The sequence below is a fragment of the Heterodontus francisci genome, chromosome 10, assembly GCF_036365525.1.
Source record: "Heterodontus francisci isolate sHetFra1 chromosome 10, sHetFra1.hap1, whole genome shotgun sequence".
In the NCBI taxonomy this organism is placed as follows: Eukaryota; Metazoa; Chordata; class Chondrichthyes; order Heterodontiformes; family Heterodontidae; genus Heterodontus; species Heterodontus francisci.
This window is the reverse complement of record NC_090380.1, coordinates 72503176-72526822: the sequence shown is the minus strand read 5'-3', so window position 1 is coordinate 72526822 and position 23647 is coordinate 72503176. Positions and strand designations below refer to the sequence as shown.

Sequence of the window (23647 nt, the reverse complement as noted above, 5' to 3'; positions counted from 1 at the left end):
TTCCTCAGATAACGAAACAGTCCAGGCTGCATGCAGGAAAACCTGGACAATATCCCAAGCTTGGTCTAATAAGTGGCAAGTAACTTTCATGCCACAGATTGCCTGGCAATGACCATCTCCAACATAGGAGAGCCTAACCGCCTCCCCTCAATAACGTTACCATCACCAAATACCCCGCCATCAACATCCTGGGATGACCAGAGACTCAGCTGGCGCAGTCACATAAATGCAGTGAATACTAGAACAGGTCAGAGACTGGGTATATTTCAGCAAATGGCTCACCTGACTCCTCAAAGTCTCTCCACTACCTAAAAGGCAAGTCAGGAGTGTTATGGAACAGTCTCCACTTGCCTGGATATGTGAAGCTGCAACGACATTTGAGACACTCGACACAATTCAGGACAAAACAGTCCACTTGATTGACATCCCATTCACCAACGTAAGCATCCACACCCTCCACCATCAGCATACTGTTACTGATGCGTGTAATAACTACAGGATGCACTGCAGCAAGCCACCATGACCTCTTTGGCAGCACCTCTCAAACCCCCCGATCTCCACCTAGATAGACAAGGACAGTAGGTGCCTTGGAACACCATCACCTCCAAGCCACACGCAATTCCGACTTGGACATATATCTTTATGCCACCATCATTACTGGGTCAAATCCTGGAAATTCCCACCCAACTGCATTGTAGAAATATCTTTACTACAAGGATGCAGCAGTTCAAGAATGCCCACCACCATCTTCTCAAGGGCAACTGGGGATGCATAATAAATGCCTCATTTGCCAGTAATGCCTACATCCGATGAATTAATTAAACTTAATGGGTTTTTAAGAAGCAAGTAAGCAGGTTTTTGTCAACAAATGGGATTCAAGGTTATTAGAAATGGACAAAGGAAATTCTGTGGATAGGTGGTGAGATGGACCCAATGCCTTCTGCCTAAAGTTGCTATTTTGCTACTATCTGGCAGAAACAGGACAGATGTTAAAAAGTTTGTGATTCAAGCCTCATTTAAGAGATTTAAGCATATAATCTAGACTTGGCACTTTAATGCAGTACTGAAGAAGTGCTGCACTGTCAGAAGTACCAGCTTTCAGATGAGATGTTAAACTGAGGCCCTATCTGCTCTCTCAGGTGGACAAAAAGGATTGTGTGGGACTATTTGAAGAGGAGCAGGGAGATCTCCCAGTGTCGTGGCTAACTGACACAACCAAAACAGATTATCTCGTCCTTTATCTCATTGCTATTTGTTGATCCTTGCTGTGTGCAAGGGAAAATGTGTATTTGGGTGAGAGAGCAGAGAATGTTTAGTGTTCATAAACCATCTCAATTGAACTTGAAGAGAAAAATTTAGAGGTACTTAATCACAGCAGACTGGACCAAGTACTGGCCTGTAACACACAGATCTTTTCAAGACCCATCATTTTATTAACAACAAAATGACAAAAGATTTCAAACAAAGCACATCACATTTTTAAATTTACATTAAAATACTTACACCACAAATAAAATTTTGCAGTATCATGCACTATTGATACATAGAAAATACCTAAAACAGGACATCCGTCCAAACAATGAGAAACTGGGAATATCCCAACACTTTAAGCTATATTTATGCTCCAATTGAAGTGTTCATTTATTACAGGAGTTCTAGATTACTGTCAATAAATATTACAGTGCTAACAGTATGGAATTGTTTACTGTGATCATGGTTTGGAGTAAAGGCTCACACTTCGCAATATCAAATTAAAAATCAGGTAAACTGTGTAGTAGGATATGCTAGAAGAAATGCCTCTCCAGCAAGAAGCTCATAGATCAGGCTAGTTGTATGACATTTTTATTCTTTAATTCATTTTAATATTGTAAAGCATATTATACGTTCACCTCGCAACAATTTTCCCGTTAGCAGGAAGACTTCAAACCAGAAGAATCTCTTCCTGTATAACATCTCTACCAGCAGGAAGTGCAGGGACCCTTTAAAATCATTGTGAGACAATGTCATCACTATAGTTACAAAGTGCAACAATCTTGTTCGATGAAAACAATACAAAATTACCAAATTAATCAAATGGTTTGATGTCGTTGTGCCAAAGGCTGACACTTTTGACTGGCCACCTGGCACCCTTACAAAGCTTTGAGAAATTCTGAATAAAGCAGAATGAATTAGAATTAATGCACAACACTTTCTTCAAAGAAGCATCTTCAGTTACATCACAAGCTATAAGTTAAAACACACTCCACTGGAGAAGCTAGAGTACCAACATATGACCACCTGAAGTACAGTGGATTCAGTTTTAGTGACAAATGATCATTCTTGTAATGATCATTCAGCTGTAATGTTTGTTCTATCTTTGCAAATCCACAACTCATATGCATCTGTGTGGCTATGTTTAGAATGGCCAATGTAGTGTTGGGATATGGTGAGATTAATTGTACTTCTAATGACACTCAGAATCTCACAGTTTTCCCTTTAAAACTATGGAGTAACATTTTCATATTCATGGTATGCACATGGGCAGTAAACTGATGGAGTGGATCACCGCTCAGTGTACAAACTGCTTGAATTTAATTCCATTGACAGGTTCTATAATGGGGGAGGACATTCCAGTCCATCAGATTACTGCCCACATGTTGGAGATTAAAATTTACCCGCTGCTGTTCTGATCATCCACCTGACCACTGAGAAAGTTTGGAAAAGGTGCTTTGCTATCTGGTGAGTGGAACATGTTCTATGTGCGGTAACCAACTGCATTCACTACAAGCTCTTCTCAATAGCATTTTAAACATTTAAACTCTAATTTTAAATAGAAACAGGTTTCAAGATGCTAGTGAATTTTTGAAAGCGCAATAACTAGTTGGTATTACTCAACAACCTGTCCTATTTATCAGTAGTAATATGCTGATACAATTCCACAAAAATATTTCAGTAACATTTGCAAGTGGAATAGCATAAGACAGCCTCACAAATAGTGTTCAGCCAGATATAATGGTCAAATTAATCCATGTAAACATGGCCCATTACTCGAACCTGCATTTGTCCCTTGCCAACTCTCCCAACATTAACTGATACATATTTGGAAACTTTCATTTTGGAAATAGAATATTTTTGAAAAATTTGAAGAAAAATGATATTTATTTCATTTTGTCTCAACACCCACTTTTACCCCCCGATCTGATGACAAATGGTATGGATAATTCAGGTTGTTCAGACATCAAATTCATGCCTGACTCTCTCTAGTTACTGTTTGACATTACTATATATTCTGCTAAGGGGACAAAACGAGTTGATCACTAAGTTGTATTGTAAATTATACTGAAATGCTGTAATAACTCATGTTCATTTTTGTGGTATTTAACTTTCAGCAGAAATATCTAAACCACAAAATATTGTTTGATGAAAATGTAAATGCACCCTAATGAATAGATAAAAGATGCAGACTTATTTAATTTAAAATAACACATTTACTACCATAGATAACTAACACTAAAATATATATTTATCAGGTGTCTGATTCAAATACATGTCACGTTGTTTAATTTGAATTTGACTAACTTTAATACAGTTAATTATTATTTTGCATGGGTTTTAACATATAGACATATAAAACCCATTTCCTCTTTGAAATTCAAATTTGCTAATAAATGCAGATGAAGGGAGAGCATTGAAGTGAGATTTGTTGCATCTCTCCAGTTGAACAGACTCAGGCTAATCCTCCAGGTTGTATTCCAGAATGATAAATGATCTGAGAACTTGGAGATTGAGGCATCAGTTGAAAATATCATAATAAAATGGACTCTAAGGTATAAATACCATTTAAATGGCCCTGTTTCAATCTGCCTTGCAAGCACATTTGATTTAGCACAGAAAGGAATTTGGGCATATCATGGAATCACAGTAGTTTTAAAGATCTGATTGTAACTACAGTAAATAGCTAAACTCTCTCAACTGGTTCATTTGATATGACTATCCTCCCTTCACACAAGCCTCCCAAATGTATGTGACATTTAAAATGAGGGGTTTTGATAGAATAAATAAAGAGAAACTGTTTCCACCAGCAGAAGGGTCAGTTACCAAAAGGCACATATTTAAGATAATTGGCAAATCAACCAGAGGGGAAATGAGGATTGTTTTTAATATGGTGAGCTGTTATTAATGGAATGCACTGTCTAAAAGGGTGGTGGAAGCAGATTTGATAGCAAATTTCAAAGTGAACTGGAAATATACATGAAAAGGAAAGATTTGCAGGGATACGGGGCAAGAGCAGGGTAGTTGGATGACTTGGAAAGCTCTTTCAAAAAGCTGGCACAGGCAAGATGGCCACCTTCTGTGCTGTATAATTCTATGAAACAGCTTCCCTCAGGTGCTAAGTGAACTATGCCTCAAATGGAAATGAACCAGGCAAGAAAGATCCTAGAAAAAAAGGAGAAAGTGCTGGAAATACAGAGGTCCGGCAGGTCTGAAAGGTCACAGACCCGAAATGTTAACTCTGTTTCTCTCTCCACAGATGCTGCCAGACCTGCTGTGTATTTCCAGCACTTTCTGTTTTTATTTCAGATTTCCAGCATCCACAGTAATTTGCTTTTATTTAAGAAAGGTCCCAGGTTCGATTAATGGTGCAGAATGAATTAGTTGATCACTAGGACAAGCCTTTGGGTACTACAATTGCATCCAGAGACCCTGACCCAAAGTGGATAAAATAACCAGAGTGAATAAGGTTGTAAAGTACGTGCAAACTTTCAATGAGAACAGGATCTGACACAGCTCTTGTGCCCACTCACAATCAGATAGCCTACCAGAAATCACTATCTAGAGTCATACTTAAAGACTGGCTATTTGGATGGGACGAGGTACTGGAGGGCTGTCCATAGAATTATACTGCAACAAAATTCAGTATCTTCAGATGAGATGGACGAAATATAGGAAATTAACAAGGCAAAAAAAGAGCAACATAGCTTTAGAATGATTCGAGTGTGCAACATCTTTGGTGCATCAATCTCTATTCACTGATACTTGCATTGTAATTCTGTTCTGTACCTATCAAAACAAATTGTAGAGATATAAACTACTCACATCAATTTAACTGCATGTTTAAGGGGAGGATTATGGTGAGAATTTGAGCTGTTCTCCATTACAGATTTTTAAAAAGGTTTTGGGGGTTGAATATCTAGAGTATTGCATACAGTTTTGGTCTCCTTCCTTAAGAAAGGATATAATTGCACTGGAAGCAGTTCAGAGAAGGTTCACTTGACCTATTCCTTGGATGAGAGGGTTATCTTATGAGGAAAGGTTGGACAGGTTGGGTATGTATTCATTGGAGTTTAGGAGGAGGAGAGGTGATCTTATTGAAACATATAAGATCCTGAGGGGACTTGACAGGGTGGATGTTGAAAGGATGTTTCCCCTTGTGGAAGAGACTAAAACTAGGGAGCACAGTTTAAAAATAAGGGGTCTCTCATTTAAACAGAGATGAAGAGAACTTTTTTCTCTCAGAGGGTTGTGAGTCTGTAGAACTCTCTTCCCCTGAGAGCGGTGGAGGCAGGGTCATTGAATATTTTTAAGGCAGAGATGGACAGCCTCTTGACAAACAATGGAGTCAAAGGATATCAGGGATGGCAGGAAAGTGGAGTTGAGTCCACAAACAGATCAGTCATGATCTTATAGAATGGCGGAGTAGGCTCGAGGGGTCAAATAGTCTACTCCTGCTCCTAGTTCGTATGAATGTATGTATATGTTGTATTTCCTTTTTACAAAGCCTTGCTGTTTCTTGGCCAGACTCAACAGTCAAAACCAAGATTTCCTCATTTGTTTTCTATTTACAGAACCCTTTTCAATAAACAATCTACTCTGTCTACATTTCCATTTAAAAAAAATCCTCTTTGCACAAATAGATAGTGAAAATAATAGGAAGCATACCAATTTATCTGACTTTTGGAAAATTGCAGCATCTGCACTTTGTGATTCATTATCAGTTTCCCTGCAGGTTATGAGGACAATATGAATAGTGTACACTATTCATGTCATTATACCTTCATTTAAATATTAATTAAAGCTTATGCTTGCATGACTTGTATTGCCGCAATATCGCTGAATATAGGATTTTCCTGCAGTGTGCAATGAAGCCCCAAGCACCAACTTTATAAACTGACACTTTTACATTTCAACTCAATTATCCAATCCAGTCTGCAAAGTAGAATGTGCATTTGCTGAAGTTCCACATACCCAATTACAGTTGCTTTTGGGAGTTGCAGTATAACCTTTCAACTTGTAAAGGCTGGCACAGAACCAGCTATGTCTGTTGTGGCATACTCAGCGAAGACTTAATTGCTATATATCCATATTGCTACTTTACTCACTCATGGCTTTGGTGGTGCCAATTGCTGCAATTCCTAAAAACACTGATGCCATTTCACACTGCTTGGCAACTCTACAAGTCATACTGGTGAAAAGAGAATTTGTTTCCTTGATCCATTTATAGAGCCAGCATTATCAAAAGCTGAACCTGCTCCAGATATATTCCAGAATTAAAACAATGTATAAAAGTATCCAGTGTAATGTTTCACCCAATAATCTCACAGCCAATACGAAGTTTTGAACACAGATATCCAGTACTTTTTCTTGATAAATCAGCTAAATTGGTGCCTTCCATATCCTGCCCTATGATAACTGATATAACATTGTTCCCAAACCAATTCATCTGTTTCTGGACTAAGCTTTGCATTGTTTTTAATTAAGAGATGTCACTACATTGCTCCTTTGCAGAATTGTCATGGGTCTCAGCTAGATCCTTTTTATTTGTCTAGTGTCCTCCACAAAAATATAATTGTGCACTCTTACTACAGAAGATGTTAGGACAGCCGTTAACCTATACTGACGTTCAAATTTAAGACATTTAACATATTTGATTACTAATTTATCATTGAAGTTCTATGCTTTTGTAGAGATTGATGTATTCCATTTTATAATCAGAAAAACTGCTTAAGTTTTATTCCTAGGACCTGTTTTAGAATGGAGAGGGCACAGTGACCATCCAATTATCTCACCTACATTTGAGAATCTTAGCTGCATTAAATTGCATTGGTTTACTAACTCCCTCTAAAATGCATCTTTGCTACATATCATAACCCAAGTTATTTTCTTTACCCCTTTTTGAATGCTGTCACGCAACTCAGAGGCTAGAATTCTGTAAGCAAGTGCCTCACTCTCCAATGTAAATGTACAAGATGTTCAAGCTTGATGAAGTAATTCATTCAAACCAGTGTACTAGTCCAGGGCTAGAAACAGCAAATTCAGAGGCAGGATCTGCCTGGCCAAGTTTTATAAATGAAGGAAATCAAAAACTTTTTCAGAATAGCACATTCTGGAGCCAACCAGAGAGCAGGTTAATCTAGACCTGGCATTGTGCACCGAGATAGGATTAATTAATGACCTCAAAGTGAAGGCGCCCCTAGGCAGCAGCGATCATAATATGATTGAATTTTACATTCAGTTTGAGGGAGAAAAGAGTGGGTCTAAGACTAGTATTTTAAACTTAAATAAGGGCAATTATGAGGGCACAAAAGCAGAGCTAGATAAAGTGAACTGGGAAATTAGGTTAAGGGATAAGTCAATAGAGATGCAGTGGCAGACATTTAAGGGATATTTCAGAATACACAGAATTACACACATTCCAATGAGACAGAAAAATTCCAAGGGGAGGACCTACCATCCTTGGTTAACTTAAAAAGTTAAAGATAGTATCAAACTTCAAGAAAAAGCATATAATTGCACAAAGATGGGTGGCAGGATCAGAAGATTGGACAGAATATAAAAAACAGCAAAGAATGACTAAAAGATTAATAACGGGGGAAGAATTGGAGTACGAGCGAAAGCTAGCTAGAAATATAGAAACAGATAGTAAGAGTTTCTACAGACATTTAAAAAAAGAAAAAGGTTAACAAAGTGAGTGAGCATTGGTCCTATAGAAAGTGAGTCTGGGGAATTAATAAGAGAAAATAAGGAGATGGCAGATGAATTGAACAGGTATTTTTCATTGGTCTTCACTATAGAGGATACAAGTAACATCCCAGAAATTGCTGTAAATCAGGAAATGGAAGGGAGGGAGCAACTCAAGAAAATTAAAATCATCAGGGAAGTGGTACTGAGCGAATTGTTGGAGCTGAAGGCTGACAAGTCCCGGATCCGAATGGACTTCATCCTAGGATCTTAAAAGAAGTGGCTAGTGAGATAGCTGATGCGTTGGTTTTAATTTTCCAAAATACGCTAGATTTGGGGAAGGTTCCATTAGATTGGAAAATGACGAATGTAGTAACTTCTTTATTCAAAAAGGGAGACAGAAAGCAGGAAACTACAGACAGTTCGCTTAGTATCTGTCATAGGGAAAACATTAGAAGCTATTATTAAAAATGTTATAGCAGGGCACTTAGAAAAATTCAAGGTAATCAGGCAGAGTCAACATGGTTTGTGAAAGGGAAATCATGTTTAACCAATTTATTGGCGTTCTTTGAAGAAGTAACATGTAAAGGGGAACTGGTGGATGTATTGTACTTAGATTTCCAGAAGGAATTTGATAAGGTGCCATATCAAAGGTTGTTGTGGAAAATAAAAGCTCATGATCTAGGGGGTAACATATTGGCATGGATAGAAGTTTGGCTAGCTAACAGGAAACAGAGAGTAGGCGTAAATGGGTCAATTTCTGGTTGGCAAGATATAAGGAGTGGTGTGCCACAGGGATCAGTGCTGCGGCCTCAACTTTTTACATTTTATATAAATGACTTGGATGAAGGGACTGAAGGTACGGTTACTAAATTTGCTGATGACACAAAGGTAGGAAAATAAGTTGTGAAGAGGACATAAGGAGGCTACAAAGGGATATAGATATATATAGATACCAATCTTGCCAGCTCCCCTCTGATCTCATGTGACTTCACCTTTTGTATCAGTCTGCCATGAGGGACCTTGTCAAAGGCTTTACTGAAGTCCATATAGATAACATCCACTGCCCTTCCTTCATCAATCATCTTTGTCACTTCCTCAAAAAACTCAATCAGATTAGTGAGACACGACCTCCCCTTCACAAAACCATGCTGCCTCTTGCTAATAAGTCCATTTGTTTCCAAATGGGAGTAAATCCTGTCCCGAAGAATCCTCTCCAATAATTTCCCTACCACTGACGTAAGGCTCACCGGCCTATAATTTCCTGGATTATCCTTGCTACCCTTCTTAAACAAAGGAACAACATTGGCTATTCTCCAGTCCTCTGGGACCTCACCTGTAGCCAATGAGGATGCAAAGATTTCTGTCAAGGCCCCAGCAATTTCTTCCCTTGCCTCCCTCAGTATTCTGGGGTAGATTCCATCAGGCCCTGGGGACTTATCGACCTTAATGCTTTGCAAGACACCCAACACCTCCTCCTTTTTGATAATGAGATGACTGTGACTATCTACACTCCCTTCCCTAGGCTCATCATCCACCAAGTCCTTCTCCTTGGCGAATACTAATGCAAAGTACTCATTTAGTGCCTCGCCCATTTCCTCTGGCTCCACACTTAGATTCCCTTCTCTGTCCTTGAGTGGGCCAACCCTTTCCCTGGTTACCCTCTTGCTCTTTATATACGTATAAAAAGCCTTGGGATTTTCCTTAATCCTGTTTGCCTGAGGATTGTCAGAGGATACAACAGGATATAGATCGATTGGAGACTTGGGCGGAGAAATGGCAGATGGAGTTTAATCCGGACAAATGTGAGGTAATGCATTCTGGAAGGTCTAATGCATGTGGGAAGTATACAGTAAATGGCAGAACCCTTAGGAGTATTGACAGGCAGAGAGATCTGGGCGTACAGGTCCACAGGTCACTGAAAGTGGCAACGCAGGTGGATAAGGTAGTCTAGAAGGCATACGGCATGCTTGCCTTCATCGGTCGGGGCATAGAGTATAAAAATTGGCAAGTCATGCTGCAGCTGTACAGAACTTTAGTTAGGCCACACTTAGAATATTGCGTGCAATTCTGGTCGCCACACTACCAGAAGGATGTGGAGGCTTTGGAGAGGGTACAGAAGAGGTTTACCAGGATGTTGCCTGGTCTGGAGGGCATTAGCTATGAGGAGAGGTTGGATAAACTCGGATTGTTTTCACTGGAACGACGGAGGTGAAGGGGCGACATGATAGAGGATTACAAAGTTATAAGTGGCATGGACAGAGTGGATAGTCAGAAGCTTTTTCCCAGGGTGGAAGAGTCAGTTACTAGGGGACATAGCTTTAAGGTGAGAGGGGCAAAGTTTAGAGTGGATGTGCGAGGCAAGTTCTTTACACAGAGGGTGGTGAGTGCCTGGAACTTGTTGCCGGGGGAGGTGGTGGAAGCAGGTACCATAGAGACGTTTAAGAGGCATCTTGACAAATACATGAATAGGATGGGAATAGAGGGATACGGACCCCGGCGCAGGCTTGGAGGGCCGAATGGCCTGTTCTTGTGCTGTACTGTTCTTTGTTCTCGATAGGTTAAGTGAGTGGGCAAAGATCTAGCAAATGGAGTATAATGTGGGAAAATGTGAAATTATCCATTTTGGCAGGAAGAATAAAATAGAAGCATATTATCTAAATGGTAGGAGATTGCAGAGCTCTGAGATGCAGAGGAATCTGGGTGTCCCAGTGCATTAATCGCAAAAGGTTAGTATGCAGGTTTAGCAAGTAATTAGGTAAGCAAATAAAATGTTATTGTTATTGTGAGGGGAATTGAATACGAAAATAGGGAGGTTATACTTCAGTTATACAGGGCATTGGTGAGACCACATCTGGAGTACTGTATACAGTATTGGTCTCCTTATTTAAGGAAGGATGTAAATGCGTTAGAAGCACTTCAGAGAGGGTTTACTAGACTAATACCTGGAATGGGTGGGTTGCCTTATGAAGAAAGATTGGACAGGCTAGACTCGTATCTGCTGGAATTTAGAAGAGGAAGAGGCGACTTGATTAAAACATATAAGATTCTGAGCGGTCTTGACAGGGTGGATGTGGAAAGGATGTTTCCTCTTGCAGGAGAATCTAGAACTAGGGATCACTGTTTAAAAATAAGGGATCACCCATATAAGACAGAGATGAGGAGAATTTTTTTCTCTCAGAGGGTTGGAACTCTCTTCCTCAAAAGGTGGTGAAAGCAGAGTCTTTGAATATTTTTAAGGCAGAGGTAGATAGATTCTTGATAAGCAAGGGGGTGAAAGGTTCTCGCGGGGTAGGTGGGAATGTGGAGTTGAGGTTACAATCAGATCAGCCATGATCTTGTTTAATGTTGATCTTCTTATGGAGATAAGGATGTGCAGTGCTGAGGTACATTACAACAATGTGAACTTGTGAGGTTGGGGAAGAACATAATCAAGGCAATAAGCATCTCATGAACAGCTCAGGGAACACCCGTTAGATCAAAGATTTGGACAATTAATCACCTATCAGTTCAAATTTTGTATTGCATGAAATTATATCAATTCAACATGAAAACTGATAAACTAGGCTATGGTTACCAGTGTTGGGAGAAAAAGTTTCCAAATGTTGAATCTTCCTATGCATCATCATGCACCCAGCTTCATGCCCATGATAGTGATACTGTCTTGTTCAGATCACTTGCACCTCTGGCATTCCCCTTCCCAAGCCCACTTCTGTTTCCCCACACAAATATCATTGTTTTTTTTCTCAGTGTGGAATCTATTGTAATTTTTGAGAGCATGATCCAATGAAATAGACATTTTTGCTTCAGCGCAAAACATTTTTATCCTAAAAATGTCTTGGATAATTTAACCCCACCACTTCATATCTTCACTGTGTACAGCAATATGTTAGATAATTAGAGATTTTAAAAGTGGTTTAGTAAATACAAATGGATTTGTTTTAAAACTAGATGAATGAATGTTTGAAAATTCTCTTAAGATATTCAAGTTGAGACAAGTGTTATGTGATTTAGGCTAACCAGGCTTGCAGCAGAGCCCAGGATTCTGTTTGCAACTGAACTTGTTTGGGCATTGAATCTGCTCAGGCTTGTAATCATTTCCTTTGACCAAATTACACTCTGTCAAAGAACACAATCAAAACAAAACAGGCAATTATAATGATTCTTGTTCAAACACAGAATAAAAAGTTATTTCAAAAAGTGCAAAAACAATGTATAAAAAAACTATCCAGCTGCATGACTACTTTCCATTCTACAGAGTTGCAGCTTAATCAGATTTCTGTATCAAAAAATTCATAAGTGAAAAACATTGGCTGCACTTGCTAATAATCTGCTTGATCCTTATCTATATTCATTAAGAAGGGATGTAATTTCATTGGTCCACTTCCTGTAATCAGGTAACATCATCCTCATGTAATCCTGTCATAATGCAGTCATAGCATTAATGATGATCATTGCCTGCACAATGTGTCCTTTGTGGCTTTTCTATTGCACATGTCATAGCCACTTGATACTTGTCAAACACTGAATTTGCCTGAAATGTCTATGAGTGTTCAGTGCTACAGCTTCTCCTCAGCTTCCATGATCTTCCCAATCCCCTTTTATTGTTTGTTGTTCAAATATTCTAAGCAGTGCTGTGATTGAACAAAAGGTCTGGGTGTATGTCCATCCCTCTACTCATGACTTCCCTTTGATTTAGTGTTGGCTCTTCTTAGACTTATTAACCAAGCACTGGGGCAGTTAAGTGTCATGAAAAGAACATCTCAATTTTACATCATTACAGATCAATATTACTCTCCACGATACTGCATTTCCGACAGCTCACTGTTCTTCAGGAGTGACAATAGTTTTAGCATTCAAGAGATCATCTGGCATTTTAATGAGATTAGACGTATTACACATAGCGGACTAATGTGACAAGCAGAACGCTCATGCAGTGAAAACAATTGGCAGAAAACTACACATCTACTTTAGTGTAAAATTAAACATTCCAACTATATCAACTAATTGTGTTGGGGGTAATGGGTAGGAGGCCAACTGAGGCAAACATCTTGGAATAAATGTACCCTTTCTCCCCCATATCTCTCTGCTATGATCCTCAGAATGTACATTCTTAATATAAGAGGTGGAGGATATTGCTTCCAAACTTGGATTTTTCAGGGGTTAATATTCATCCTTAATTCATTATAACCTTGATCCCTTCAGTTGAATGTCACTTATTATTTCTCCGAAATCTCTTTCCCTCTTTCTCTGTTAAGCGAGGCTTCCTGGTCCTATTCTGAAATCCGGTGGCTCAAGGCTTGTTGGAGAATAGGTCACTGCTGGTTCTTTAATCCAGAGCAATGGGACACCATTTTTGCCATCAGATTTCTTCTGCGAGTTTAGCGTTTTATAACGTGTTAGTAAAATTGCAATAAGGAGGACTCCAAAAATTGGAAAAGGGTAGAAAAATATAAAGTAGAATAGGGCATCATTTGAACAAATCGCTTCCTGAAGAGAAGAACCTGTAGGAAAGAAATAATGCAAGATCAGAAACTCACTTTCTTTTTTGTTACCTCTATTAGGCTGGTTCATCTTCTTCCTTCATACCATGTCACTGAGTAGTGAACCATCCAACCCTCCGAGTTAAAGGAGGTACCTTGGCAAAAGCATCCTGGTGTTGTATCACTTCTTTCATCCAGGACACCTGGATTATTCTGGAGATGAATCTGTTGCTATTACTTCATGTGCTCATAATGGGAAAATTAAGAAGGCAGTTATGTCAACCTGAAATCAGTGAATAGTTCCTGAATAACATCTGCACTTGGCCATATGAAAAATATATAATTGCCAATTTTTATAACTGAAATTACAGTTTGTTCTTTTTAATTAGGATTTCCTCCCGGATTAGCAGATTGTCTGTGAAATCAACAGGCATTTAATAAAGGCAAAAGTTTTATTTGAGATATTTGGCCAAATTTCAAAGTAGAATTGCCTTAAGTTTCTACTTGTGGGCAGAAATCTTGTTGCTATAGCTCAACGGTCACTATAAATACATAAGAGGTTGATGTCACCTTTGTATGTACAACCTTTCCAGTTCTGAGGAAGGTTTAACACCAAAAAAATGCACTTGTCTTTTTTCTTTGCAGATTCTGATGGGATGTCCTTTTTTTCAGCATTCTCTGTTTTTGTTTCAGATTTCCAGTATTTGAGTTTTTTTTTATCTACACATAAGAGGCTTTTTCAACAACAGCAGCGACAACTTAGATTTATACAGCACCTTTAACATAATAAAATATCTCAAAGTGCTTTACAGAAGCATTATAAAACCAAGTATGATACCGAGCCACAAAAGGCGATATTAGGTCAGATGACCAAAAGCTTGGTCAAAGAGGTAGGTTTTAAGGAGTGTCTTAAAGGAAGAAAGTGAGGTGGAGAGGTGTAAGGAGGGTATTCCAGAGCTTCAGGTCTAGGCAACTAAAAGCACAGCCACCAATGGTGGAGCAATTAAAATCAGGGATGCAATAGAGGCCAGAATTAGATGAGCGCAGATATCTCAGAGGGTTGTGGGGCTGGAGGAGATTATAGAGATAGGGAGGAGCAAGGCCATGAAGGGATTTGAAAACAAGGATGAGAATTTTTAAATCAAGATGTTGCTTGACGGGAGCCAATATAGGTCAGGGAGCACCGGGTGATAGGGGAACGGGACTTGGTGCGAGTTAAGACACGGGCAGTAGAGTTTTGGATGACCAGGTTTACAACAAGTAAAATGTGGGATATCAGCCAGGAGTCCATTGGAATAGTCAGGTCCAGAGGTAACGAAGACTTGAATGAGGGCTTCAGCAGCAGACAAGCTGACATAGGGAGGGGTGAAGTCTGCCGATGTTACAGAGGTGGAAATAGGCAGTCTTAGTGATGGCACAAATATGAGGTTGGAAGCTCATCTCTGGGTCCAATGTAACATCAAAGTTATGAAAGACTGGCTTAATCTCAGACTGTTGCCAGGGAGGGGGATGGAGTTGGTAGCTGGGGAACAGAGTTTGGAGTGGGAATCAAAAATAATGGCTTCAATCTTCACAACATTTAGTATTTCACCAGAATTTGCATATTGATTATGTTCCCAAAGTGAGTCTGAGTCACATTATGCAGATTACTGGATAAGTTGAGACATAGCTGATTAATACACAAGGCATTTTGCATCCAGCGTGTGGGCCACCTATCATATACACTGACAAACTGCTTTGAAATCTTTTCTTCCTGGGTGGTTGAGGGAGTGTAAGCTGACTGACACCACTGTGTTATAATGAAAATGGCTAAGAGTGAGTTAAAAGAGGCCGTTATTGATTCCTACAGTACTGATGTCATATTCCACAAGAATACAGCTTTAGTTGTTTGAATATCAAAGGATCGTGAAACTAAAGTGCAGCCTTTAAATAACACACCTTTATGAAATGCTGTGCAATCTTTTTCTACATGAAAGGCACTATATAGATGCAAGCTATAAACGCAAATGCGTGCTGCTCCCACACATTAGTCACACTCTGTGGGCTGGATTTTGTGTAGGAGGCAGGCCTCCCAGCACCAGGCTGAAAAGGTGGGGAGAGCCCCATCTCGGCCTTTTCTTGGCCCAGTCCTCCGGTCTTTTTACATCAAAGGTTTGCGAGCCGAGAACGCTGTCCCTTTAAAGATGGGATCCCGCCTTCATGGGCTGCTGTCCAATCACAGGACCGGAAGCTCAGCAGTATCTGAGCACCACCGGGAGCAGTGGCCACTGCCAGTACTACGGAGGCAAAGGACCCAGCCCAGCAGTGGAACCCTGGACCAGAGGTAGGTGGGGCTAGGTTGCCGGGGCCAGTTCGGAAGACCCCAGTGAGGGAGTGGGGGGCGATGGGGGTGATTGTGTGGTCCAGGGGGTTGAAGTGGTTCCCGGCGGGGGTCCTCCATGGGCAACAGAGTACCCATGAAGGAGGGACCCCCCCACAAGCCTGCAGGAAGGGTGCATCATAAGATCCCAGCAGCGGTGGGAAGAGGCCATTAATTGGCTGTTAATAGGCCGCATAAGGGCCTCAATTGGTCTCTGGGTGGGAAGGCCATCATCAGCCTATCCCGTCCCTGGTAAGATCACTTGGCGATAGCGAGGCGATAGACCCTCCGTCCCTCACCACCTGTCACGATTTTATGTTTGCCCCCACCTCTGGTCCTGCCTCAGGGGGTCCATAAAATCCAGCCCCATAATTCAACAACAACTTGCATTTATATAATGCCTTTAATGTAGAAAAATGTCCCAAAGTGCTGCATAAAGATATTTAATTTAAATGCAAGCTGTTGTCATTCCTGCTGTCACTCTATATAATTCAACAACATCACCTTGCATTAATACTACCTTTAACATAGAAAAATGACACTGAGCCAAAAAGAGAAACATTGCAATGGGTGACTGAACCTTAGTAAAAGAGGTTGGCTTTAAGGAATATCTTAAAGGAAGAGAGAGTGGTGGAGGGGAAGAGGGGTTTAGGGAGGGAATTCCAGAGTATGGAGCTCAAGTGGGTGAAGGGAGGCTTCCACTGATGGGGGGGAGGGTTTGTAAGGCAGGTGGAGGTTATAGAGATGGCCAAATTTGAAGCATTGGAGGACTGGAAGTCAATGTAGGGCAGTGAGGACAGAGAGTTGGGTGAGCAGGACTTGGTGTGGGTCAGAACATGGCAGCAGAGTTTTGCATGAGCTGAAGTTTATTGAGAGTTAAGAATTAGAGGCTGGCTAGCAGAGCTTTGGAATAGTCAAGTATGAAGGTGACAAAGGCATGGATACGAGTTTTAGCAGCAGATGAGCTGAGGTAGAAACAGCAGTGATGGTTAAGGAATTGGAATTAGTTAACCTTTGTGATGGTTATATATATAGGGCGGCACAGTGGCGCAGTGGTTAGCACTGCAGCCTCACAGCTCCAGGGACCCAGGTTCGATTCTGGGTACTGCCTGTGCGGAGTTTGCAAGTTCTCCCTGTGTCTGCGTGGGTTTTCACCGGGTGCTCCGGTTTCCTCCCACATCCAAAGACTTGCAGGTGATAGGTAAATTGGCCGTTGTAAATTGCCCCTAGTGTAGGGAGGTGATAGGGAATATGGGATTACTGTAGGGTTAGTATAAATGGGTGGTTGTTGGTCGGCACAGACTCAGTGGGCCGAAGGGCCTGTTTCAGTGCTGTATCTCTAAATAAATATAATATATATTTCCCTAATGTGTAATCCAATACTAATGAGTGGATAATCTTCTAATTACAGAATCCAAAGAAATTTACCGCATCCTTCTTGCTGCAGTTGTTGGGGCTGGAGGGTTTGGAGGGGACTGGAGGGGACTGCGGGGAGGCTGGCATTCAGGAGGGCTGGAGGGTTTGGCAGTCGGGGAGGCTGGCGATCGGGAGGGCTGCAGGGAGGGTGGCGATCGGGAGGGCTGCAGGGAGGCTGGCGATCGTGAGGACTGGGGGGAGGCTGGCGAGTGGGAGGGCTGCGGGGAGGCTGGCGATCGGGAGGATGGCGATTGGGAGGGCTGCGGGGAGGCTGGCGATCAGGAGGACTGCGGGGAGGCTGGCATTCAGGAGGGCTGGAGGGTTTGGCAGTCGGGGAGGCTGGCAATCGGGAGGGCTGCGGGGAGGCTGGCAATCGGGAGGGCTGGAGGGAGCTTGGCGATCGGGAGGGCTGCAGGGAGGCTGGCAATCGTGACGGCTGCGGGGAGGGTGGCGATCGGAAGGGCTGCGGGGAGGCTGGTGATCGGGAGGGCTGCGAGGAGGGTGGCGATCGGGGAGGGTGGTGATCAGGAGGGCTGCGGGGAGGCTGGCAATCGGGAGGACTGGCGATGGGGAGGGATGCGGGGAGCCTGGCGATTATGAGGGCTGGGTGGAGGCCGAAGGCTTCCTTGTGAAGCCGGGGATGAGCACTCCTGCTCCTCCTGGTCCACAGGAATGCAAGAAAAGCCACTTAGCTCGGGGAGCTAGCAGCTCCAGCCTCGGATCAGCTGCCAGGAATCCCATAGGTCAAGATTCCCCCTCGCATATTAATAAATTTAAGTTGTGACACCACTGATGTCAGCGGGCTGTCTCTTTAGTACGTTAATTAGGCCCCATCTTCCTTTTGCAGGAGCCTTGTTCATGAACTAATTCCTGCACTTTATAATTTAAAGGGTTGTCCAATCCTGATATTTTAAACTTTCACTCCCACAACCCCTCATCCAGGGGCAGGGTTTTAAATTGGGAACCATGTTGCCAGAAACTAATCAGACCTCAAAATAACCTCTGTAATAGTTCTGATCAGTTTGGTCCCAAAAATGTCCAATCATATTCTATTAAAAATAATGTGGTGTATTGCTGCCTGGTCACCCATTCTACTATATACCTTTAAAATTAACTTTATTACATAAAGATCACATTAAAAACATTATTGTTAAGGAAAATCATGAACTTATCCACTGCACTTTGCATTCAATCAGCTGTCTCCCCAATCCCCCAAACATAGCAGACCAACTCTATGCACGTCCCCCGACTCAATCCCTCTCTAGTTCCATCTATGGCTGCGCCACTTTCTGCTCAGTGCCATCTCCAGCCGTTCCCTGCTCACTCCCTCCTGCAGCCTTTCACTGTTCCCCGGAAGACTTTAACAGAGAAGAAAACAACAGGAAATAGAGAAACAGTAACAAAGGCACAGGAATAGATTAACAGATCACGAGAAAGCGAATAGGAGATATAGCAATAGATTAACAGAGATAAATGTTGAGAGTAAGGGATTCAGAAAGCGATTAATAGAGAGAAATGAGGAGAATATGATACAACATTAACTTGCATTTTGCACTATCTTTGCCGTAATAAAAGATCCTATACTGCTTCACATAAAATAGACACAAAGCAGCAGTGGGTGAGCGATTAAGTGACTAAAGACAAAACCAAAAACGTCTTGCAGTGGCCAGAAGGCGGTTGGAGGGTCAGAACAGAAATGAAAAACTATCAACAAGAAAAACAAATGAGCCGAGGTACTGATAGCCATCAAAATAACCAAGCTACTCAGGATGTCTGCATTCTGGGGCCCTCCAACATGGACACAAGCCACAATGCCAGCAAGGTTTTCTCTCATCCCAGATATTCAGGAAACATAAAACATTCCACAAGTAGAATCAGTCTCACCTCAACCTCATGGCAATGCCCCACCACCCCCCAGCCCTTTTCTCAAATATACACTGCCCACTTATCCAACCTGGTTCAAGGTGAAACACACTGACGGCATCAGCTCATTGAAAATCTCATATATGAATTCTGCACCACACACCTCAAACTACATGAGCAATGCTGTGGCAGATCTATACCATATTTAACATCATTGTTGGGAATATCTTATACATGTTGTGTTGAAATGTTTGGATAACATGATAAAACTCCTATGCACATTTTCTTTTTGGTATTGTTTTAAGTATGTTACAATATAACTCCTGCATGCACACTCTTTGTGATACTTTGTGGATTTTTAACAATAAACTCTCATGGATTTTCACAGTGCTTTAAGGAATATGGAAGCTACTGGACTTAGCCAACATCAGTCACCCACTGTAGATACAATATAAATGGAATATACTTTAAAAATTGCATATAACATAAGAAAAAATAGTCACTTGTTTGGATTTATTATACCTCAGAGGTATGTAACACAGTGAACAGAAGAGAGAAGGTAAATCCAATATATGACTTCAGACTAAGCCATGATAATGAGACAAGAGAGCACAAGTTCACATTAATAGAAGACAAATTTAGAACTAATGTCAATATGTTAGTGGTGGCTAAATGGTAGCATACTTGCCTCTGAGCCTGACAGTTATGAGTTCAAGTCTTTCTCCAGAGACTTGAGAACATCATGTGAGCTGACACTTTAGTGTGGTTCTAAGGGAGTACTGTTTTGCTTGCGGCTCATTTCCAGTTAGCATCACAATATCAGCTGATGCACTGCTCACACGTGAATCAAAACAGGTCATTCAATGATCTTTTTAAGTGTCTGCAACCCTTTTATTTTTCCCATCAACCTATACGAACACATGAACTAGGAGCAGGACTAGGCGATTCGGCCCCTCAAGCCTGCTCTGCCATTCTATAAGATCATGGCTAATCTGTTTGTGGGCTCAACTCCACTTTCCTGACTATCCCGATACCCTTTGACTCCCTTGTTTGTCAAGAATCTGTCTACCTCTGTCTTAAAAACAATGACCCTGCCTCCACCGCTGTCCGGGGACGAGAGTTCCACAGACACGTGACCCTCAGAGAAAAAATTTCTCCTCATCTCTCCCTTATTTTTAAACAGTGACCATGTCTAGTCTCTCTTACAAGGGGAAAACATCCTTTTAACATCCACCCTGTCAAGTCCCCTCAGGATCTTATGTTTCAATAAGATAATCTCCCACCCTTCTAAACTCCAATGAATACAGACCCAACCTATCCAACCATTCCTCATAAGATAACCCTCTCATCCCAGGAATCGGTCAAATGAACCTTCTCTGAACTGCTTCTAATGCAATTATATCTTTTCTTAAGTAAGGATACCAAAACTGTACACAATACTCTAGGTGTGGTCTCACCAATGCCCTGTACAACTGTAGCAAAATATCTCTACTTTTATATTCATATCCCTTGCTATAAACAACAATATCGCATTTGCCTTCTTAATCACTTGCTGTCCCTGCATACTAATTTTTTGTGCTTCGTGTACTAGGACACCCAGACCTGCAATCTCTCTCCATTTAAATAATAGGTTGCTTTTCTATTTTTCCAGCCAAAGTGGACAAGTTCACACTTTCCCACATTATACTCCATCTGCCAAATCTTTGCCCACTCACTTAACCTATCTATATCCCTTTACAGACTCCTTATTTCCTCTTCACAACTAACTCTCCTACCTATCTTTGTGTCATCAGCAAATTTTGCAACCATACATTCAGTCCCTTCATCCAAGTCATTGATATAGATTGCAAATAGTTGAGGCCCCAGGACTGATCCCTGTGACACTCCACTAGTTACAGCTTGCCAACCTGAAAATGACCCGTTTAAGGCAGGTTGCATTACAAAATCTGGCCACCTTCATGAAGTACTCCCAATGCATTGTGCACTGAGCAGTAGGAATGCACTGAAATTATTTAATTTAACTGACCGCATATGATTCAGGCAAAAGCAGCATTTTGTCAATGACTGAGTTACCTTTATCTTGTACAGTGACCATGACCAGCCCAGATTCATCCTCTCCTAGTTTATACCAGATACTGTTGGCATTTTGAATCCACTCCTCTACGTGACAGTAGTAATTCCCCGTGTCACTGCTGGCAGAGTTCTGCACCGTCAAGCTGTACAATCCATTGGATGGTCTTTCTAACTGCAGTCTGTCCTTCATTCCCTCAGCTCCATCCGGTGAGACGTCAAACCCAAACACTGAATTGTGATCAACTTTTAAAATTGTCTCCTTCATGCCTTGGTCAGCACCTTCCTTGACTTTCCACGCGAACCAGGATACGGCAAACTGGGAATTATCTTGTGTTTGGTGGGTTACATTGCAGTTGAGCTGAAACAGGCCCTTCTCGGGTATGCTAATATTCAATTCCATTTTATCCACTTGCATTTTAAATTCTGTTTGTAAATTAAAAAGAGAGATAACAGGTTTTAATGTTTAATTTTTGAAAACCTGAGAAAGTTGATGTACCCATTTTTCTCGAAGGCAGTGTGGGTCAGAAAATCAGTGCTGCAGTGTTGCAGTCCTATCTCCAATCCATACCTCTCCTGAGCATTACTCCCTACTGGGAGTGCAGATCAGTGAATTTTCTCCTATATTCACACTATTTCCCTCAGCCAAGAGTTGGAACAAGCCCACGTTCAGACATCTCTGCCCAGATCAACCCAACATGAGGAAAGATTGAATGATGCAGGAAGGGCCCCATCTTAAGCAGACTGTTGCTGCAGATCCTATGTGTAATTACTGTACCTGGCAAAGTCAGATGGGACTTTTAATTCATACAGTAGACGTGACCTTGAGATGAGGGCAGGATTGGGCTCAACTGTGATGGCTCCTCATGTTCAAACAGTTTGCTGACCCTTTGCTGTCCAGGACCACAGATTGAAATAAATAACAATCTCGCTGAGTTGCTGAAGGGCTACATGAGTGAGCCCCTTTAGCAAAGGCAAGAGTAAAAAATTGGAAGGCAAATTAGAGGCAGAAAAAAGATGCAAATCAACTCAAAGCAAAGAAGTTTTAGATTTAGAGATACAGCACTGAAACAGGCCCTTCGGCCCACCGAGTCTGTGCCGACCATTAACGACCCATTTATACTAATCCTACATTCCTACCATATCCTCACCTGTCCCTATATTTCCCTACCACCTACCTATACTAGTGACAATTTATAATGGCCAATTCACCTATCAACCTGCAAGTCTTTTGGCTGTGGGAGGAAACCGGAGCACCCGGAGGAAACCCACGCAGACACAGGGAGAACTTGCAGACTCCACACAGGCAGTACCCAGAATTGAACCTGGGTCGCTGGAGCTGTGAGGCTGCGGTGCTAACCACTGCGCCACTGTACATACATTCCAAACACTATTATACCTGAGCAACTATCATATGCTTCTACAATAACACCAGTATAAAGTAGATCCTCCACAAATTTCTTTTTTCCAATTTTTTTCTTCCATACCAAATTTGATAACTCATCCCGGGATATGTGTGTACTAGCTCATGGTATGAAATGCGGTATTTATTCAAATGGCCTCACAAACCTTGGTTTCATCAAAGGTCAATAAATTTTATTCTGCTGAAAATTTTCAGTCATTTAATCCAGCCATGTAGTCATCATAGGCTGAATTTCCCAGTCCTGTGGAGGTGTCTTTGCAGAAGGGGGAGGCGTGAAAATTTGGAGAGCCATGTGTCGGGTCGGCACCACAATGTCTTCCCACCTCCTAGCACTTTTCCCAGAGGTGGGATCCCAGCAGCAGTGGCTCCCTGCATGGCAACAGTGGGTAGCCAATTAAGCCCTATTTTTTGACAGAGTGTAGATTTTGCAAGTGGCACCGGGATCCCTAGTTGTGTCTGCTTCCCGGCAGGTAAGAGGCGGCGGCTTCAAAGTGGGAGGTCGGAGCCTTGCAGCTTCTAAGGCTGGTGATGAGCTCAGCAGCAGCAAATGGCAAGGCTGCCGTTTGCCCGTATCACAGTCTTGCCGCTGAGTTCTTAAATAGTGGAATTGAATGGCTCTGATGACCATAGCATGTTACTTTCCAGCTGCTCCACTGACATTGGTGGCGGCTGCAGTGCCTCCCTGCTACTCCATCAATTTGGCTCTCAGCAGCGCTCCCACTGGTCTCACAGTGCAGGCTGTTGATCTGCATTGTAGAAGGCTGTGATGTCCTGTGTTCCCGCCTAGGGAATTTGCTTGCTGTCCCTAATTGGATGGCAAACGTGGAGGCGGCCTGTTAATTGGCCAAATACACGGGTTCGGGACCTGGAAATGATTTCAAATTCAGGTTCACAACACCCATGGGAAAATTCAGGACCATTGTGCAGAGAGAGTGCCTGCGGTCGAGAGACATGCATTATAGATGACAACAAATTTCAGTTTAACACCAGGAGTAAGATTACACTACATTGAAACTGCATCATCAGAGCCATAGCTGGAGGCTTATATTTAATCCTTATACAATGTGGGCTGTCATATGGAGTAGATTCTGGAAA

At 41.7% G+C, this 23647-nt stretch overlaps 1 protein-coding gene across 1 annotated transcript in view; it reads right to left on the bottom strand.

Moving 5' to 3' along the window:
• Positions 1–12322: 12322 nt before the first annotated feature.
• igsf3 (immunoglobulin superfamily, member 3) overlaps positions 12323–23647 on the bottom strand; it is a 196570-nt gene continuing 185245 nt past the window's right edge. Inside the window, exons 9-10 of the mRNA XM_068040735.1 lie at positions 21133–21555; positions 12323–13442 (exon numbers count right to left, since the gene is read on the bottom strand). Of these exons, the coding sequence (XP_067896836.1) occupies positions 13192–13442; positions 21133–21555 (674 nt within the window). The 3' untranslated portion in view covers positions 12323–13191. The remainder of the gene's footprint in view (positions 13443–21132; positions 21556–23647) is intronic.